At 29.0% G+C, this 22614-nt stretch overlaps 1 protein-coding gene across 2 annotated transcripts; it reads left to right on the forward strand.

Moving 5' to 3' along the window:
* The first annotated feature begins 3036 nt into the window (after positions 1-3036).
* On the forward strand, positions 3037-15005 carry LOC118051877 (protein LIGHT-DEPENDENT SHORT HYPOCOTYLS 10). 2 transcript variants are annotated; one of them, XM_035062637.2, is made up of 3 exons: positions 3037-3732; positions 14343-14365; positions 14755-15005. In XM_035062637.2, exon 1 carries the CDS (start codon positions 3174-3176, stop codon positions 3705-3707), a length of 534 nt encoding a protein of 177 aa, XP_034918528.1. In that variant the 5' UTR covers positions 3037-3173; the 3' UTR covers positions 3708-3732; positions 14343-14365; positions 14755-15005. The 2 variants fall into 2 exon arrangements, with proteins under 2 accessions (XP_034918528.1, XP_034918526.1); XM_035062635.2 differs by lacking the exon at positions 14343-14365 and having other exon boundaries at positions 3038-3732.
* The last annotated feature ends 7609 nt before the right edge of the window (positions 15006-22614 follow it).

Consider the following 22614-nt stretch of genomic DNA (forward strand, 5'->3'; position numbering starts at 1 on the left):
TTCGGAGATTCGAACCAATGAGATTTATGATTCCATAACCACACATACCAGCTGATCTATTTTATTTGTTTCACATGCAAAACACATGGTAATATTCTCTTTTATATGATATTTGTTTTTTAAATAGATGTATTGTATAAAAATATTTAACTAATAATATCTTTTTTTTTAAGGCTATAATGCTTAGACGCGATCCAAGATTGATGGAGCTTTTTGTTGAAACTCACATGAAAAAAAAAAAAAAAACAGATAGAAAATAGTGTAATAACTCGTGGAATAGCCAAGTTGGGAATTTCATTCTAAGTAGGATTTGAGCATTTTTTTTAGTTATTATTTTAACTCGTGGATATCTTAATAATTCTATACTTTACAGGTAAATTCTTGATTTTTCAGAAACTAGCTTACAACCATTCAAGTCATCAAATGCAATCAATAAATAATAGAAAATCTTTCCTGTTTTCATCACCCAAAATTTATTTGAGATATTCACCTTCAGATTTGCCTTCATAGTCTCATAGTTTTAGCAAAATTCTTTGCTCCTATTTCTCTATCTCACCACCCTTGTTTTTGTAGTCTTTTAATTACGTTCCCCCTTTCCAATCCCTATCTTCTTTGTTTCATCTCTTTTCTTTGTATCTTGTTAATAAATTTACAAACAATGGCCACTGGGTGAGTGTATGCTAGCTCATGAGCTACTTGTTTGCTTCTCTATGGAAGTTTCCAAAAAGGGATGCGTTCTTAATTTTATTTAATATTTCAATTGATCTAATTATATATAATCAAAGATAAAAAATTATTTGATTTATTTAGTCTTTACTCTGGACTATTAAGAAATGTTATAAAATTTAAAATTATATTTAAATACTTGATATTGTATTATATATACTTTGAAGTTAATTTATCTTTAAATTGTATTTTGAAAGTAAAATTTATTATTTTAATAAAAAAACAAAAAACCAGTCATAATAGAATTGACAGCATTGATTCCAAATTGTTTAAGAAGAAGATACGGTACTTACTGGCATTTGAATTACTTGACTGATGCTTTAATTTCAGGTACACTCAAATGATTTTTATTCCCTTGGACAAAAGGGGCAATATATCCCTTTACACCTCATAAAACTTGAATTAGCATCTCTACCAGAGAGAGAGTGAAGAATCCAAATTTTCAATAGTTCATAGTGATGAATGTACATTTATTCTGACAGAGGTTGAAGCTCACCAAGAGCCACTCCGAATTGCCAAGCAACTTGTACAAAAAGGGACTGTCCAAAACACCATTATTATTCAGCAGTGGCATTTCCTGAAGATTGGACCCATCTTTCAAAACATGTCTCGTAAATTTGGATCAATCCTTCTTTCTATATCATCGAATGTAAATTTGTGCAATTCCACTAAAGGAACTATTCTCTTGGTCTAAAATGGCAAGTTTTCATACCATGATATATGCTGCCTTATTGATATGGCTAAGTCAATTCTTACACCCATAATTATAGACTATATATGCTTACATTATTATTATTATTATTATTATTATTATTTCTTCTTTTCAACTGTACATTCCAAATCCTATAAAGGATGGGGATGGAGATTCGGAAAATATAAGAGGGCTCTGGGTGTTTAGCTCATTAGAAATTGAGCATTCTTCTTTTCTTTTTTTAAAATATTGAAGAAGTGAGCCTTTTATTAACGCTTGTTTGATATTATTATGATAGTGGTTGTTTTTTTTTTAATATATTTAAAATAATTTTTTATTATTGATTTAGGGACCCATGTAAGCGCAAATTAAATTCCGACTTCTCCCTTCCTCGTTTTCTCAGACCAAAGTAACTTTTCAATTCAAACTGATGAATCAAATATTAACTCCAAAATTAAGTAATTGAAAAGGCAGCAGCAGGTAGGCCTAGAATCCCATTGAACTTGTGTTTTCTTGCATAGGCAAACATCTATTTGTTTATTACGGGATAAAAATTTAAAAAAAAAATAAGGAAAAACAAAAACCTTGTATGCGTGTAAATCAAACTATTCTTATCATTTTATTTTATTTTATTTTATCTTAGATTGAATTTTTTTTCAATCATCATTTATCGATCTCTCTTCAAACTAGATTTAGAAAGTGGCTATTCAAATTTACTTATCGCGCACCATCCTCGCCTAAAAATTGAAGAACAAGGATGAAAGATCCAACAAATTGATAGTGATATTAATAAAGGAAGAGAACACCAGCAATTCCACTGAATTAAATACTATATCCTGTATTATTAGTCGTCTTTACTTTATTAGTTGATGGGGGTAATAATTTTGCTCACTAGCTAGCTAAACCTATGTGGATCAACAATTATTTTTTTCTAGATGCGATTTAAGACTCAAGTCAAATATTATACAATCGAGCACTAAATTAAGGAAGATATATTCACTCATAATATTTTATATGTGAGAGTTTATAAATTGAGTCACTAATTCTGACTACCTAGCTAGTTGCACCGACTGCTGAGTCATTGAGTTCATGTGCATAGTAGCAATATAATCATTATTCAAATGAAAATGATGGTAATGATTGTATTGATGATAATATGGATTAATAATCGTAGATATCATTTTAAAAATATAGGTAGTGCAAAATAGTGTCAGTGAAGGAAAGAAATATAGGTATGTTTTTTATGTTTTTTAATTTCCCTGTAATCTTACTTATCTTGCAGCCCTCATTTTTTAAATGGGAACGTTTTATTTATAATATTCTTAATTATTATATATATATAAAAAAACTTTTCTACTAATTAAAAAAACATATAACTACTCAGGTGACCAGAATCAACCTGATTCTTTATTTTTTTAATAAAAGAATTATAATAATATTATTTTTGTAAGAAATATATTTCATTGATCTTGGGTTAGAGGGTCACTAAATTCACCAGAATCAACCAATCGAGTTATATGGTGAAATCTTATAACTACATTAAAAAAAAAAAAAGGAACAAAAGCATCTTCGTAGGGCCCATTTCATGTCCACTCATTTATGACCCAAAGATGTGATTTCATCTCTCCACACTGCACTATCACACTATTCTTCTATCACCTCTTTTCTTTCTTTCTCCATCACCCACCCTTTTTTTTTCCTTTTTTTCATTTCTTGTCAAGATAGTCTGGAGTTCTTCTGCAGAAAAAAACTAATCATGTCAGGTGATCAAAGGCCTAAAGATTCTGCTGAAGGCTCTTCGCGATCTGGCGGCGATCACTACCAGCCTCAACCGGCTCCTTTGAGCAGGTATGAGTCGCAGAAACGGCGAGACTGGAACACTTTTGGGCAGTACTTGAAGAATCAGAGACCCCCAGTTTCACTATCTCAGAGTAATTGCAACCACGTGCTTGATTTCCTTCGATATCTCGATCAGTTTGGCAAGACTAAGGTCCATCTACATGGCTGTGTCTTTTTTGGACAACCTAACCCTCCTGCTCCTTGTACCTGCCCTCTAAGGCAAGCTTGGGGGAGCCTCGATGCCCTAATCGGACGGCTTCGAGCAGCTTATGAGGAGCATGGAGGATCTGCAGAGACCAACCCTTTTGGAAATGGAGCTATTCGGGTTTATTTGCGTGAAGTGAAAGAGTGTCAAGCTAAGGCAAGGGGGATTCCATACAAGAAGAAAACGAAGAAGAAGACTCAAATAAGGGCAAGAAATGAAGCGAAGCCTCCTATCCAGTCAGCTTAAGTCCTTTGGCTTCTTCAGATAAATGGTAATTTCGCTCTTGATCATACCATTTAAATACATAGTAATTAATGTGTGCTGTTTCAGAAATCTTCTATTAAGAATGAACAAATATAAATGTATCTTCGATCAACCACATGGCTAGAAAAAATCAAGTTCCACATAATCAATTCTTGAAAATGGCATACGTGTTAAAATAGTTGAATTATAACAAGTTAGACGTATATTGTGTGTTAGTAGAAAGAAACGGTGATTGATTGGACTTTCAATACATTCAAAGACTTGATGATATACAATAACTAGTCTGTGTTGGGGTTTTCGTTCTCTGTCATAAACCCTAAACCCACATTCCAAAACCCTAATCTGGCTATCACTTCCAAGGCTGTACAAGATGAAACAACTCTGGTGAAATGAAGATTTTACCCTTATTTATTTATTATTCATATATATATCAGATACTATGATTGGAAAGGAAGAACAGTATTTTTGTTCCCTCTCTCTCAAATCATGCAATGAAAACACTGTTCATGTGCAGTTTCCGAATTAATTAAATTTCACAACTTGTTTACTTTTCCCTCGTTTTGCCTCGTTTGTGATTCTGCGTGATTTTTTGCTCCCCATGAATGGCCATCATGTGATATGTCCTAGGTTGCATGTGATTTTTACACACATTGACGTTGAATTAACATGCACAATTATATCTCTTAATATTTAAATAATATTATCTTCCCACGTATTATTTATTAATCTTCTTGCTGTTGAGCCAATATCTTGTGTGTCAATGTGTGTATACAATATATGGATGTGCTTCCATTGTTATATAACAGCCGTTTGTTATAAATGAAGAAAAATGCATATTATTTTGTTATGAGTTACTACATATTATTTTTTTTCTTTTTAATTATGAATAAAAAAGAAAGCCAGGGCTAAGCAAGGATGACGCACAAATATCGAGAAAGAGTCAGTAAATATTATGTCTGTCCCAGGTAGTGTTATGCATTACTGTCTTCATCAATAGATTTTCCTGGTGGTTGTGCGAAAATCATGATTTCTTCTATTCTAAAGATCACTTTCATTTGAGAAAATAAAGCATCTTTTCATTTAAGCTGGCAACCTGGAATTTTATTAGTCCTTGAAATAACTCTCGAGCTCAGCTGTTGAACCACGAGAGAGGATCTTCCTAATAGACACTCTATTCTTTACCCTATACACTCTAAGTACTTAGCATACTAGCTAGGTCTTTTGATCCAAGTAAAGTCTCTCCGCCATCAGCAGTTTCATAAGCAACACCTGACTCAAGTATTGAAGTTTTGTGAATAGGGATCTGTTCGCCATTAGTTAGACCAATGGCTATTCAACAGAGGGATAAATTTAGTTTTCCGGACATGTTTAGCTGCCGGAATTGGTAGGCATTCAACAGGGATAGTCGAAGAAGCAGTTGGCATAGTTGTGGCAAGGGCACAAAATGTGCTGGCCATTAAGCTCTCTAATACCAGCTTCAACTTTTAGAAATGATAGGGTTTTATGCTAGGAGAGGTTAATATTTTCTATTAGAGCTCTTATAAATCAAAAGAATATGGTCCTGATAGAACTTGGCTAACGAAAATATTCCCTACCATAATTTTTTAAAAAAAAAAACTTTATATCCAATCAATCTGTTGTATGTGCTGGTAGATTATATTTTTCCACATGAATATAATGTCTCAAGCTAAGTGAAACCAAGAATTATGTGTACTTTTCAAATATCTATCTTTCAGTAACAAAAAAACTCCAATCTTGAAAACGGTTTGCAAATGAACATCTTCTTAAAGTCGAAATCAATTCCATTTCTAGGAGTTCATCATAGAAAGGAGATGGATATTCTTCATTAAATTAACCTTATAAATGAAATATGTTAGCCTTAAATCAACAATTAGTTTTCCTCTTTCTTCTTTAGAAAACAACTTTCATGTAATTATTGTTGTTTTTTATAAGAAAATTATTATTGAAATTACTTGGGGGGGGGGGGATTCGTAATTTAGAGAGGCAGCTTTATGGTTTAAGGATTCAAGGTAAGAATATGTTAAATAACATTCAAATTTAGCTTATAAGAGATTTCTTGAAGAAAAATAATTTACAAACACAATTTTTGTGCTATAATTTTCATACAAAATAATATGATACATGATAAACAGTAAATTAATAACTATTTTAATTCAAAAATTTAAATAATAGCTAGTAAAATTAGAATTCATAATTATTTGGTTATCCAGATTTTGAGTTACTAAATGATATTTAAAAATAGTTTTATAGTAATGTATAAAGTTTAAGTTATTGGTTTCTAATTGAAAAATAATAATTGCAAACATGTTTGTGTGAGAAGTTTTCTGTGATTTTTTTTATTTGTTTAATATAGTTGTTTCTGGAATTCATTTCCCATGGGCATTTGCTTCCATGTACCAGCTGGTGCTTAGCTCACATATTACAAGTCTACATATATAAAGCTTCTTCTATTTTGTTTTTTTTTTTGTTTTTTTTTTTCAAGCAATTGAAAAAAGAAAGTTTGCAGCATGGATAACATTGATAATATATCGTTGAGGCTAGCCTCGGAAATCATGATATAATTAACACCAAGGGATGGAAAAAAATATATATATATATATATCTTTTGCTGGAAAGTCTTAGTGGAATTTTAGCAATGAACTAAAGAGGAAGAGAGATAAAGATGCTAAGGAAGAAATGGGGAGGATGGAAATTTTCTTCTCGTTTTTAGTAGCATAAACTAGTGTGTGTCTACTCAAATTTCAAGCTTAAAAAGTATTTAAGTTAAATGATTCTCTGAAACATTGAGTGCTCAAAACTAGAGATTAAGAAGCAAAAGTGTAGTGAAATTTCCTTCTATGCCAAACTATGCAGTGAATAATAACAGAGTGCCTTTTTCCAGCAAGTTAGCCAAAAAATAAAATACTGGATGCTTAAAATTAGACGTCAATAATTATGCTGAAGACAAGGCAGAATTAAATCATTTCTATGTAAATAATTGTGAATAATTTCGAAGAGAGTATGAAGAACTAGTAGCAAATTGTCACCTTAAAGAACCATTTAGATATAGTGAGTGAATAAAACATCATTTAATTCAATGTAATAATTTTATAGAAACATTAAAATTAATGAAAAAACATTTTCAATTTCAATATTCCATTTAAGGAATTTCTAAATTATTTTAAATTTATAAGTGTATGAACGAGCTAATTATGGTGGTGTTGTGATTGTATGCAAACATTCAAATATTTTATAATCAATGGTTTCTTCATGTATGAAACTTTCTTTTTTCATTTTTTATTTGAATATTCTTATTTTTACTATTTGAATAGGCAAACTTTCAAATATTTTATAATCAGTGCTTCCATTGTTATGTTTATGTGGCTGTTAAATTGATGTGGCATATTGACCTATTCAATAGGTGTACTTGAAATTTTCAATTTATTTCTAATTATGTGTTTTTACTTTTATTTTGTGATTTGAATGTACTTTTTTTTTTTTCAATCATATATGAAATTCTTCAACAACTTATTAATTTATTAGTGCTTATATATATAAACCAGTAGTTAATTGGTGATGTTTTCTACAATGTCCACTTCCAGTCCTTATACCATACTTGATAAAGTAAAAATATTTAGACAATATATATAAATATTAAAACAAAAAATATCAAATTCATTCAAATCAAAATCATGTTTATAGAAAAAAAATATCAAATTCATTCAAATCAAAATCATGTTTATAGAACAAAGTAAAATCATGACAGTTAGATTCAACAAAACCTCAATTATAATCAAACTCAAAAAAAAAAATTATATGGTGGGTTGGTTTAATTTCCTTTTTGAATCAAAGTGGGATTTTTTTTTTAACTTTTTCTTAATTTACTTGGTGAAGGCAACCACATGGACATCAAATGAAAAAAGCATATTATCATCTAATCACTTCTAACAAAAACACGATTGAAGATTCTCAAAAGTAGAAAAATTCAAATAGAGAAAATAGAAACATAAATGAAATACAAACCCTCTAATAAAAATAAATTGAAAGTTGAATTTATCCTTGAAGAGTATGCCAGCATGTTACATGTAAACTTATTGACCATCATTCTATGGATGAAACTAGATATTGGCCCGCGCTATGTCGTGGATTTATATTTTTTTGTATAAAAATAATTTCTAGGTAATGCAAGCGTGTTTATAAGAAATAAAAAAAAAAAATTACTTCAATTATAGCCCTAATTATGTTTAATAAGTTGGTTTTATTTTAATCAGACAATAAAAAAAACTATCAATGATAGTAAACAAATAATTTTTAAAAATAGCAATTAAAATAATATGAGTGAAAATAAAATTAAAAAAAAATTGGAGGGCAAGAAAAATATTTTGATTGGAGGGTTAAATTGATAAGAAAAATAACTTTAACAAAAAGTAAAAATTTAAAAAAATAAGAACCAAATTAGAAGAAAAAAAATACATCATAAACCTAAATTGTAGGAAGCAATTGAAAATATCAAAACTTTTACAAAAAAGCTAAGGTAACAAAATACTAAACATCAAAAGAAGAAGAATCAAATTAAAAAAACTTATAAATGACAAATTAGAATTTAAATATTAAATTGAAAACAAATAAATTTGTAACCAAAATGGTCAAGGAAAAAAATTAGAAATGAAAAGAATAAGGACTGAAGTTGATATACCAACAACAACAAAAAAAGCACAAACCTGTATTTTCCAGGGTTTGAGAGAGAAACGAAAGCAAAAAAAAAAAAAGATCATCCAATGATAAATTGTTCTGTCATCACTGACACACGCTTCATTTGAAGGAGGAGGGCACAATGATGCATCCAACTAAACAGAGGAAGGGCATTTTATGCCAACCAGAGGTGTCACACACACCAACAACTTTCTATAATTAAATAATATTTAATCGATATTAAAAGATAAAATTTCATTGGTTACGCCGGTAATTATATAAAAAAAACTAAGGGAAAAGAAAAAAGCCCTTGAACCTACGATTTTTTTTAGTCCAGGGGTATACTTGTCAATTTACTATACATGAAAAAATGAAAAGACAATTATGCCACTCTTCGTTAGTGCTATAATTTTTTCTATTTTAGGAAAATTAGGTTTTTTTACAATTATACATCTCGACAATCTTTTAATAACTAATCGCTATGTAAACATACAAAAACAACTGCAGAACAGCTATAAGTAGTTTTTAGAAAGCAAAAAACCATAATTTTACTATTGTAATGAATAGTAAATTGCGTCTTTATATATACAGTGTGTTTTTCATCCCTTTATATTTTTTTTATAAAGAAATGAGGTGCAACGATAAACACTTAAATAATAATAGAAAAAAAGGTATAGATACCTTTAAAATAGAGTAAACTAAGAAGTTCATATACCACAACTTTAATTAATTTAAAAGCTATTATCTTAGTTTTAGTTTTCGTAGCTTTTATTGCTTTTCTCTAAAGGAAAGCTCTAAAAAGGTTTTGAGAAAAGAAGTGGTAGAAAATAAAGAATTTGTTTTAGTTCCTAAACACCTAAATAATTAATCATGAATGGTTATGAACTTTTGTTAAAACTATTTGAATAAGAGATATAATGTCTCATAGCCAATTCATAAATATCATAATAAAAAGTTGACTTGATAATATCTATGAATCGATGAGGTTTTAGTTTTCAATGATAACCATAAGATAAATGACCTAAACAATGATGTCATGACCACACCCATTATTTTTCATTGTCTACCCTTCAAAAGAATTTGTTATCTCAACTTTTATAATCAATTATTGATTAAGTCAAACTAATATAGCTTGCATCGTCTAACACCATGGTCAAGAGTTTGACTGATTATAATGTTTTGAAAAACACAAAATATAGGCAAAAAATACACAACCAGGGTTATGGTAATTAGACTTATCGATAGGAAGTTGTAAGAAAAGGATGGAACAATAAAAATAATATATATATATATATATATATATATATATATATATATATATAAACTTCTTATAGTTTACTTATTTTTTCACTTTACCTCTGTTATTACACTTTACATCCTCACTCTAGTCCACCAAGAAAAAATCAACATAAAATATTAGATTATTTTCAAGATTATCATAAAATGTTATAACTTTGCCATCAAATTAAAAAAAAAGGGGGGGGGGGGGAGAACAAACCCTAGCCACTATTCTCCTTCACACTTTAACCAAAACTGACCTTTCATTCTTCATCCTTCATATTATTTTACCTCTAACCAAAACCAACAACCATTGCATCACCTCATCTCTTACCTTATAATTCTAGCCCTTAACCCATCTCCTTTTTCTACCACAATATGATCCATCATTTTCTACCATATCTAATAGTATCTTAGGCATAAAAAGTTAAATGTTTTTCTTCTTTATACAATAAAAAGTAAGTCAAAACATTGTCAAATTAAAAGTACAAATGTATTTTTCAAAACCTATAGTTAATCCATAAACTCAAAAAAATGATTAATGTTAGTGAAACTATGATTATAGTTGAAAAAAAATGAATTTCAATTTTTAATCATGGGTTATTAAGTTTTTTCCAACAGATTGTTAAGGGCTTAAAACTTGAAACAACATTTAAAATGCATATATCTCCATCCACTTACCCATCTCCTTTTTTTTTTAATCTAAGTTTGTTCACCATTCATCGTCCCAAGCCTGAAGCAACATACATCATCACCTTTCTTTCTCTCTTCACTAAAACAAAAACCCCTTCTCATTATTCCAAAATCTCAATACAAAGTTGATCAAACCCCATTGCAAAAATTAAAAAATAAAAACAAAACAATAAGAAGAATAAGGGAAAGCATATTTGAACAACAATAAAAAAGAAAATCAAAACTATATCATTTAATGACATGGGTTTCTTAAATTTTATGGTTTTATGATATGGGTTTTTTTTTCTTAGAATTATGAAGTTAAGATGTTTGATATTGGTTTATTTGTTGGCATATGAGGTTAATTTAATTATTTTGTCCAATTTTAAATATTTAGTTAACTAAGGATGTAAAGTATGATTTTTAAAAGAAGGGAGGCAATGTGAAAAAAGAGTAAGCTAGGATATATTTTTTATAAATATCCATAATATATAAAATAAGTTTATAAAATAGAAGAATGAACTCCTCTTTAGTAACAAGAGAGATGCCACCATTAGTAATATAAAAAATAGAATATGGTGAGCTGGTTATAGAATATAATAGGCTTGGATTATTAGTCATGTGATCTAAAGCATTGATGTCAATTATCTAAGTGTTATTCAAATAATGTGTAGAAAACAATATTTTCCTTACCAACAATACCTAAATGGGTTACATTAGCAGTATCTATCAAAGGTGTTGAATCCATAATTATTATGGCCACCTTACTTGTCAATTGCTTTCAAGGATTTTTGTTAAAGTCCCACCATTCGGAATATCATATAATTTCATCTATTTTGAATGACTACTCTCACCTTCGTAGGAATATGTCAATTCTCTATATCAATTCTCTTAAGGAGGTTTAAAGAAAATTGAATACGGTCTTCATTGATGATTAGCAACCATAATTGCAATCTAAAAAAATACAAAGATGTTTCTAATAAGTTTTCTCTCAATTTCTAGACATATACATAACATTGCTTTAAGGTAATAAGTCGTTCTTTGCATATAATTTTGTTAAGCACTTGGTTAAAAACAAGGTCCAATACACTAAGAAACATGTGAAGCCAAAGTTGAGAAATAACAACATGTAGTTGTGCCTATATTTGATTGAGTGTTTTGATGAATTTTGAAAAACATAGTGCAAAAATCATTGTAGCAGGTTGAGAGCGTGTCCATTCTAACTTGCCAGTAGGCTTTGATAGTTTACTTAAAAAATTATGATTTGATTTGAATTGTCATAGTATGTAGTTAGGATTGCATCCTACACATCCTTGGTAGTAAGAAGACCAATATATCAACTTGCTAACTAGGAGAACATGGAGTTAGTAAACCAACTCTTGACCCTATCATTCTTTATGGCTAGTTCTCGAATAAAGGATTTTCGAGTGCTAGGTGTATGTTAGGGTACTAATACATAATTTAATGTTGGAAGTCAAAAGTGATTCTCATTTAGGATCGTACCACCAGTTAAGAAAAGGGAAATGTTTGCCTAAATTTGATTTGCATAATAATTATGGATGACTTGTTATGGCTAGAAAACTATTAAAAATTACGTGATTTGTTGTTGTTAGAAAACTACTTTAGTTTCAGTGATGATTATCCTTTTATTAAAACACAAAGTCTGAAATATTGGTGTTTGTGGTGGATTAGTTGTAACTCACTTATATTAGATTATTTTTTTTATCTATTAGGTCATTGGTTATGTGTTGTTGTTAGATCATTGGTCTTTGTTGTTGTTACTGGTTTAGTGGTTTCTAATGTTGCTACTAAATTGGTAGATTTCATTGTTGGATCAATGTTAGTGCTAATACAATTGCTACTACTTCTACTAGGTATGTTGTTGCTAGATACCAGTTAGAGAATAAAGATTTAAGTAAGTAGTTAATTTGTGATGAGAGTTTAGATTTGAAAAAATAGTTTTTCAATTTGAGATTAAACTCATTTGAACATGTTCTTTAGAGTTGAACGGCGTTTTAATATCATGTCAAACTAGGATCTTAAATAAGTGTAACTTGTATCCAATAACTTTTCATTATATTTGTTTTTTTTATTATTATTAAAGGATCTTTATACAAAAGATATTGTTTATGAATAAACTAAATATTACAGTATCTTATAATTATTCTATTTCCTATAGTCATGGAAAGGAGAATAATTCTCCATAATTACAAGTATTCAAAATATATACAGCTCAATCCAATTATTTTTTGCTAATATTTGTTAGAGGAAGTTATAGTCAACATAGTATTTTCTGTTAGGATTGTTTGGCTCAAATTACAAATCCTTTCCTCATACAAACATCTTATCATTTTTTGTGAATATTTTTCAATCAACTGTCATACAAATGTAAAGCACTTCTTCCCCAACCTCTTATTATTTTGTTAAACTTGGTTGATTGTTACATATTATTGTATATTGTGATTAATTGTTCACTTGATTTTATACAGTAAATATAAACTATATTTTCCAAAGCCCTTTAATCTTAGATCACAACTCCCTCCCTCAATCCCTCTCCCTTACACCCTATATTATAGTTTATATGATATATAGATAAGGTCAATGAAATGATGTTCGTTACTCATCAAAGATAATACTATATTATTCTCTCAAGATGACATGCCTAACATGTTAGGCTTATATTAGATCAAAGCTAATTCGGAGTTTATTTGCAATGCTTATTTTTATTTTAGGTTTTATTATAATGTTTTTTTTTTTTTTTTGTACGAGAAAAGAGAGTGAAATTTTAGCATATGTTTGATGCATGATGGTGGAAAGGGTAACAAATTGAGATTAACATTTAACTCCATCCTTCAAGCATAAATAGTAAAACTTACCCTCTAGTTAAATAGAGTAAGGTTTTTTTTTCATCATTTATTTATTTAATTTAAGTCATATATTTCATTATAACTCATGATTTTATCAATTACTACTCAACATCATTAACAATTCACTCTTGAAAACGTTTTACACCCTTAAAACTTCATTCTTAAACCTTAATATTCCAACATCTCACTCCATATTTAAAACCATATACCTAACACAACCTTAACTATAATTTAAAGCTTCAATCATTAGAGTTTTTTGGTACTTTAGCACTTAAAAAATATAATAAAAAAAATATTTAAAAAAGTAGCACAATTTAAAAAGTCGCACATGACATCTACGATTCTCTCCAAAGTTAAAAATAGATTGACACAATTTACAATAAAAAGAGTAGAGATAGGAGAGTGAGAAAAAACAAGGAAAAAAGAAAAATAAATTATAAGGAGGAGAGAGGAGAGAGAAAGAAACAAGGAACGAAAAAAAGACCTCAAAGTGTACCACACCAAAGCTTCGATAATGATACCACCTGCACCGTTAAAAAGATCTCGACAAGATGAATCCAACGACATAAAGAAAAGTTGCCAATGGTGACCGGAGTATACCACATGAACCATCCGATGGCAAATGAGCCATGATACATTTGGACAGCTCGTGTGACCCACTCTAGTTACCATTTATGACCTTTTTCAGTGTCGTTGGAATCATTTTATTGATATCTTTTTAACAGTATTAGTGGTATCGTTATCGGAGATTCAGTATGTCTTCGAGGTTTTCTTTTTTTATTTCTTTGTTTATATCTCTCCTTTTTTTTATTGTAAATTGTGTTAATCTATTTTTAATTTGTAAAAAGTCACATATATACGACACTTGCGACTCACAAGTCGTAGATGTCATCTACTACTCTCTAAACTGTATTATTTTTTAAAATACTTATGTATTGTGTTATTTTATCCATATTTTTAAAACTTCTAAAAAAAAAAAAAACTAAGTTATAACTTCTTCTTTTTTTGTTAACGGTTAATTCTTTTGTCTATTCTCTCCTTTATTTGCTTTTGGTTCTGCGTGCCAAAGCTGTATGCTCTGATGTCTGTGACATTCTCCTCAATGCAGGGAAATTTATTAAATTCAACCAGGTAAATATTTTATCCATGGATAACTGGTACTGGCAGTAGATATCTGACCTAAATTGGCAGTAGGAGTGGTTGAGTTGGAGGACTGTGATGACCTCGATATTGCAGATTGTTTAGTGGCTAGAGAATGCAGTTTTTAAAATTACCAGAATAACTATAACATAAATGCTGGGTTCAGGCGGTTTCATGAAAAGATTTGTGCTTCTGAATTAATGACTTCACAGTTATGATACAGAATCTGGTAGTGGAATGCTACTATTATTTCATCATGGAAAAGCCTGTGTGTGTGTGTGAGAATGTATGTGTGTGTGTATTGGATTGACAGATGCATATTTGGTTACTGAAAGCATTGGTAATTGCAAGTAACATTCTGCTTTTGTTGATCTTTGCAGGATCACACAATAGGACAAATGGATATGAAGTTTGAGAAAAAAGGCAAATGTTGGAGGTCTAGCCTCTACTTCGCTACTATTAGCTAGGTTCTCTCTTCGCAGATGTTGTTATATGACAGCCTGCTTCTAAATAATCTTGTCCTAGCAGGCTGGTCTAAACTATTCGATGTCCGAGGGAATTCAAGACTCTAGTCGTAATGTTCTATATATTATATCCTTTACTTCTTAATTAGTAGAACGTTAACACTATATATCCAGCTCTGTTGTTCCTTTGCTGCAGAAAAGATTAACCTGTGTCTTCTGCTAATGGTGAAAATGGCTTTCAGCTTCTGCCAAAATGTAGCTCTGGGCTTGCCTCTTACTAAATGAGCCGTAGAGAATATTGAACCAAGTTTTTCTTCGTAGTGAATCTTATTTCTGTGCAAGCGCGCGGGCATATAGATTTCCTCTTTGGCTACCTAGTTGGTTTCTATATGCATGCAGTCAGGGAGGAAATTAAACTAGGATTTAAATAAGAGGGGCGAAGAAAACTTTTCCAAGAAATATGGGGGGAAATGTCAAAGAGAAGGGGGTAAATTTGAACTACTAAATCTAATTAGTGATAAAATGGATATTTTGGAAATTTTGGAAATTTTGAGGGCTCCCTTCGATTTCTTTGATCGACTTCCAAACGAGCATATTTTTTACTACCGAGGGTAGTGATTAAACCCTTCATTCTACAGCAAAGTGCCCCGAAAGAGCTTCTTGTTATCAAAATGAGTTTTTAATAGGAATTGAATATGTAACCTCTCTATTGTTTATGTTAGGAAGAGCTTCTTATTTTTTTTAAGATTAAGATTAACGTCGGTGTTTGGATTAGCTTATACATATTTTAATTAATTTCATGAATTCTAAAATTAATAATCATATAAGCTTCTAGTAGTCGCAAGATTTATAAGACTCAAATTAATAATTTTAAAAGAACAAGCTCAAAACCTGACCAACTGAGCTCCCTCTTAATGTTAAAAAGAGCTTTATTAATCTTAGTTATGGCCTTGCATGATTAATGATTTAATTACTAATGACTTTCCGTTATAATAATAAAAAAAATTACCTTTGTAATTTTTGTCTTTTTTTTTATACCAAATACTACAAGCTAAACAAATTTTGGATGTAATGTCATTTAAGTACCGGCCCTGCATGTACAAACATTCTCAATTGCTTGCCCATCCATGCCCATTAGCATTTTATATCAAAAATCAAATTTTATGCAATAAAAGCTATCGTATTGAAGAGAATTTAATGATTTTCTTACAAAGTTATCCTAGTTCTTTAGTTCTTGCCTAGATGACTTGCACTCTGGCTTCGTTTAATAACAATATAAACATGATACTAGAAACGTCGATATCAATGTGATTTTCAAATCTTCAATTTTTTATATTATATACTAAAAGTTTTTTTTTTTTCGTCATGCAATCTCGTAATTATTTGTTAGAAAATGCCAGTGAATTAGAATTGTGCAGTGAATTACATAACGGACATTGTTCAGTTGTGATTTTCAGTATTATTCTCTTTATGATGATGATTGTGTATAAAAACAACGACTCATGATGGACGCAAGAGTTTATAGAAAAAAAAAAGTATTTAGTAATTAAATGTCCAGTCGAAAAAACAAATCATCAGATTATTTATTGATTTATTAGAATATATTTAAAAATAATTTTAAAATTAGCGTTGCATGCTAAAAATTCAGAAAATTAATATAAAAGGTAAATATAGTATTAAATGAAATTAAAAACTCAGATATTTTAATTGTAAAAAAAGATGAATAGTAACCTCTAAACACTATATTTAATAGTACCATATAGCTATATACATTTATGAATAGCTTGTGATATATATGGTATAATGTGCAGGTTTTGAAAAGGAAGAAAAGAAAAGGCAACCTAGTAAAAGCAAACTCGAGGTTATTTATATCTTATTACTGGTAAAATAACTCTTAATAAAATTGAAATATAATTAGAAAAATTAAAAACAATATTTTATAGAATCCTGACCTAGAAATAACTTTATATCTAAGAACCAATGATATTAGAATAAACTTTCATCCAAAAATAACTATATACCTAAGAACCCCAAATATACAAATAATGTCACAAAACTAGATAATCTTCGATAAGTCGGATGTACGATCTATATTCTTGTAAAGAATGATGTTTTACAACAAATAATCAAAAGGAAGAAACTCACATTTAGTATCATCAAGTTACCGAAATTTACACCTCCAAAAATATTATACAATTTTTCTCTAAATAACTCTAATGGACCCTTTTGGGTTGCAAGTCAATGCATCCAAACTAGAAATCAACTATCATAAATCCAATAATAAAATAAATTTATAAACATTATTTAATGGGCAATAACAAACCCAAATTAAAAATAATTGCTCAACATAAAAAAATAAGATAAGATAATAAAAACAAAGTCTTCAAACTAGAATTTTATATAGCTAGAATCTCAAAATACTCTTAAATGATGTTTTGGCCAAAACTTTTAGTAAAAGAATTCAATTATGAAACTTTGTTTTGATTGCAAAAATTTTCTTCCTCAAATTTCCTGCTCTTAGTCTCTTGATGTGCTAGGAATACCTGTAAAATATGAAAAAGAAACTCAAGAGAATAATCTTCTTAGATACCGCCACATCAAGTTCATGTAGGACTTGGAATCTTTGCAAAGTATAGACTCCAATTCTTTAATGAATATAAGCCATATTAGAAACCTTTATAACCCAATATCATGCCCAAGTTTAAAGCTTAAATAAGCCTCATTTAATTTTCATTTATTGTTTAAAATTAATTCATTATAGGTCTGAACTTATTAGGCTGAAAATAACTAAGAAATAACACTTTATTTACGAATATACCAAAATAGTAATAGAAACTTCGATCAATTTAAATAATATGTTTTTGAACTCCAACTGACCTAAATGTTTATCACAATATAATCTTGTGTATCTAGTATTTCTATCTAAAATTTCAACTCAATACAATATATGGTTTAAGAGACATACCTGACTCACAAATCTAACATAACTTCATTCATATCAATAAATGTTGATGGGGTTTGTAAATGTAAAAAAAAAAAAAAAAAAACTCACTCTTCTCTCTCTTTCAATGAAAAGTAAGCATGAATTTTCTGCTTTACAAAAAAATAAAAAATAGGCCACACTTTGATATCAGCTCTGTATAGTCCTTCGCATATCCAAACAAGTTTTGCTAGTGCAATGGAGGAAAAGCACTTCAATCGCATTAGAATCCGTTTGGATAAGGCAGGCTTTTGGTTTTGTTGGAGTGTATAGTTGATCAGTTAGTCTTACATGGTGGAGAGCCAATTGAAAGACAAAATGTTTAGAAATCCAACTGAAGTCTTGAAATAGAAAAGCAATAAATATATTTGATTAGAAATAACTTTTGATTTAATTTAAAAATTTATTAAAAAACCGAGTTCAATTTTTTATTTAATCAAATATTAAATATTTTAATTTTTGAATTCCAAGTTACACTGTATATGTTCTTCAAAATAGTTGTTTTCAATAACTTTTATCAGACATTTTTAACTTAAGGCTTCTGTATTATAAGTTATGTATAAAAATTAACCTTTATATTATGATTTAAAGTTAATTAAAAGTCATATCTCATAAACTGAAAAAAGGGGACTCTTAAGCTAATTTTAATTATTTAATGCTTTATTATGTTTTGATAACCTGAATAACGTACGAGTCATGTCATGCCAAAATGGCTAACAATAAAAAATTAAAGGACTTAGAACTCTCATCAAAATTTATATTTTTTTAGTCCAAAACTTTTATTAATCTCGTACGGCCTCTGCAGAAGATCTCTTGATATAATCATTCAATTCTAAATTTGTATTTTAAAATTATTTTTAAAAAAATTGAAATATTTTTATTTTTTTATATAAATTAATATGTTTTTGGTTTTGTAAATCATTTTAATATACTAATATCAAAATTAATTTTTAAAAAATAAAAAAAATATTTTAATATATTTCTAAATAAAAAATAATTTATAAAAACAATCATAACAAAACATTCAAACAATCAAATAAAAAAACTGTAGGGAATATAACATGACAAAAAGTGGGTTAGCCTTGTGGCCCCATTACGTATTGTGCCATTTGTAGGTACAACATGTAAGGTACAACATTATGGAGCGTTATAGCACAAAAAAATATGTGATCACATATATATCCATCTCCATAAAGAAATCATGGAAAAAGGTGGAAGACAGCGACTCTTTACCATTTGTGATGAATGGGTAATCGTTGCAAAGTGATAGGCGCCGTTTGGATTATTGCATATATTTTGCACTACTAGTACTTTACACCACAAAAAGAACAAGAAAATTTCTTTCAGTTTTCTATGCTCGTTTTGGCCAATCAGAGTATAGGTTGCCATAAGTGATTATATAAGTGAATCACGCTGTGCTGTGAGTAGGGTTAATTTTTTAATTTATAGTTTTATTTTAATAGATATATGTATTGTTTTATATTAATAGACATAATTTTTTATCTAGCTATTATATTGAGATATAATTTTATCAAAAGATATTAAAGGTTTTGTTTTCTATAAGGTTAAAATTTTATAGTAATCAAATATTAGGAAGGTATTCTAATAAGATCTAGAAATTATTGCTCGAGATTTGCAATATTTTTTTAATTGATTTAGAATTTTTTTAATTTTATTTAGAATGTTTTCTCTAACATTGTTTAGTATGTTTTACCTAATATAAATAAGGTTATTTATATTGTTTTTATGAAAATGATTGATGTTATTTAGAAATAAAACATGTATGAGAATTTTCTCTTTCTTTTGGCTACATGGAACTTTCATAACTTATCAAAAATTATTTTTTTTGGCATTCATATTTATACTTTCGGTTCTTGATTCGTTAGTATGTTTTCATCCAATAACTATAGCTGTTTAGTTCAAGTAATTATTGTGTTGAGTTTTTTTCCACTTAATTTTAGTATTTTTGTATTGTGTTCAATTTTGATTGTAGGTTCTAAAATTCTTACCTTATGGGTCACATCATTTAGTTATAACTAGCTATTTGACTCATGCTCCACTATGGGTTGGATATTTTTTTCTTAATAAAAAAAATTGAACTTGCAAACTTTTTCAACTTGTTTTTTTACATAAAAAAATATTAAGCGTAAATCAAAAAGTTTATGCATACATCCAATTAAATAAATCAATAATGAAATGTGTTAATAAATAAAAAGAAAGTCACTCATAATAAATAAAGACAAACCTATAAAAAATTAAGAGACATATGTAGATTAAGATATTTAACCTTGTAACACAGGTCTTTAACCCTGTTATGTTATTGACTTTGTTTAGCAAAATCAATTTTTTATTTAATCAAATGACAATATAAAAGTCATAAATAAAATTAATTGAATAAAATAAAAGAAAAAAAATTATTGATGAGGCGGATGACATGTTGTTCACCTAAATTTTGTTTTGAAGAAAAATAAAGTTAGACATTGTGTTGTCTGATTTTCCCTAGATTCAACCCATTATGTTAACTGGAAAATCAAGGTTGATGCTTTTTTAAACTTAAAAACATATTTTTCAATTCATTATTTTTACTCAAAACACTTTAGACACTTTGATAAATTTATAAATGATCTCAAAAAACTAAGAGAAAAATTGTTAATAAACCCGAATTCAATTCGAAAGAAAATTTTTTTTCCAAGCTCATATATGTTTTTTTTTATAGGGAATTTGAAGACGAAAAAAAACCTAAGTGGAACTCCTATTGCCAAATAGAACTCGTTGACACCAAAATCAATCATTTTAATAGCCAAAATCGATATCAATGATGATGTTCTTTCTCTACCATCAGAATCCAATGACCATCTCTTCTCTCTTAAATTAAGGACTGAAAAAAAAAAAATTAAGTTTAGGATTAAAATTTTTTTTTTTTGGAAATCTCAAATGAAGGGACCAAATTGTTATAATTCAAAAATTATAAGGACTAAATTGAAATTGGAAGGACCCATATTCTCTTCTGCCTCTTTCACTTTATTCCTCTATCTTTTAATTTTGCAATTCCTTCACAATTTTAGCTAAATTAGTTTTTAATTAGATCCTTATTGGACAATTTTTTTTAAATAAAAAAAGAAGAAAATGAACAAAAATAAACTCCTGGACATAATAAATCCACAATATTCATGAATATGTGTCTGCAATGCGTATATAAATAGTATTTTCCCATGTATTTTAGCATTTTACTTAACATGTGATCATTAAGTTGGGACTACTATTAATCAAGATATTTGCTCTTTATAATGTGTAAATTTTGTCAAAGATTACTAACTGAATAAACTATGTAAATTAATCAACTAACTGTGGAGCAAAAGTTTTTAATTAGTCCTTGACCGAAGCTAGGTGAAACGAACCCAAAATAACATTCAACATTTCTCATTATCAGGAGATAATCTGGAATTAATTGAAATCATAAAAAAAGAATGAAGTTTTTCTTTTATATTAAATGAGCTTTATATATAAGACTAAATATATTTTTTTTTTTTTAAAAAAAAAGGAAGCCATCAAAAGATTAAGAGTGTATTTGATTTGGAGGTGGTTTTGATTTTTTTTTTTTCTAGGACTCACACAAATAATATATATTTTAACATTTTGATGTTATTTATGCTTTTATAAAATTATAATTTTTTTTAAAAAAAAACCATCACACCTTTAAACCAAACACATGCTAAGAATCATAAATAAGCTGATGCTAGGGCCACATGGATGTCTAAAGCTTTGATGACGTGTAAATTTTGTTAAACTCATTGAATAATCCATACAAATTAATTAATCAACCGATTACAATTTTTTTAAAATTAATCCTTATTTGAAAATAAATCAAGTCAAACCAGAATATTCAAAGGTACTTAATGTCACTCCTTCACCCACACGCAATAAGTACTTTTTCTTCTATTTATTCTCATCAACTTGATTAATAAGTCCCATTAGGTCAAAACAAAAAAATAGTAATCCCACTTAATATTAAAGACATATTTAAAAGTAGAGTAATTATTATTTTTTAAAATATTTTTATTTGAAAATGTAATAATTTTTAAAAAAAAATCTTTTCATAAAATGTGTCGTGGATGGAGGAGATAAAATATAGAATTGTATAGAGGTTAAATTAAAGTTTTGAACCGGCGATGATCAAATTGAGGTGGGAATCTTAGAGCAGTAGTGATCAAAAGAGGAAGGAAACAAATAGCATAACAAAAGCTGGTGTATGAACTGACTCTCTGCCACTCTGACAAGTCATGGATTTGCATCATTTTGAATTAGATTACATTCCCATGATATCAAGGCTCTGTCACCTTTCCATTGGTCCCAGATGGTGGGACTTGCAAAATATTTGCCTAGGATTGTGAACAGAGGCTCCTCAAAGTCCATCCAGCCAATTCAAAGGTCAAAATCTACTGTAAATTACCTTTACAGATGCTGTAGGCACCATCCAATAATCATCTCTGGGAGAACAAAATGCTTGAGGACATGCCATGCCCCAGCTAGCCAGCCCACTTGTGGCCTGTGCAAGCTTGGTAGAAGTGCATTATTATGTATTCTATGGTGTAAAGTATTGCGGGGACTATTATTCCATCCACCTCAAAGTCACTTTGATCATCTAATCAAGGTCTATTGATTATAGGGAACCTACGCCATGGGTGCGACCTCTATCATGGCTGATGGGCTAGCACTAGGCCTCCACCCTCGCACTGATTACTCGCTAAAAAGAGAGAAGAAAACAATATCTTGTACAGAAAATATAAATAGCTTGC

The sequence above is a fragment of the Populus alba genome, chromosome 11 (assembly GCF_005239225.2).
Source record: "Populus alba chromosome 11, ASM523922v2, whole genome shotgun sequence".
NCBI lineage: Eukaryota > Viridiplantae > Streptophyta > Magnoliopsida > Malpighiales > Salicaceae > Populus > Populus alba.

Coding starts and splice junctions, on each gene's coding strand:
- LOC118051877 (XM_035062637.2), top strand. CDS start 3,174: ATGTCAGGTGATCAAAGGCCTAAAGATTCTGCTGAAGGCTCTTCGCGA.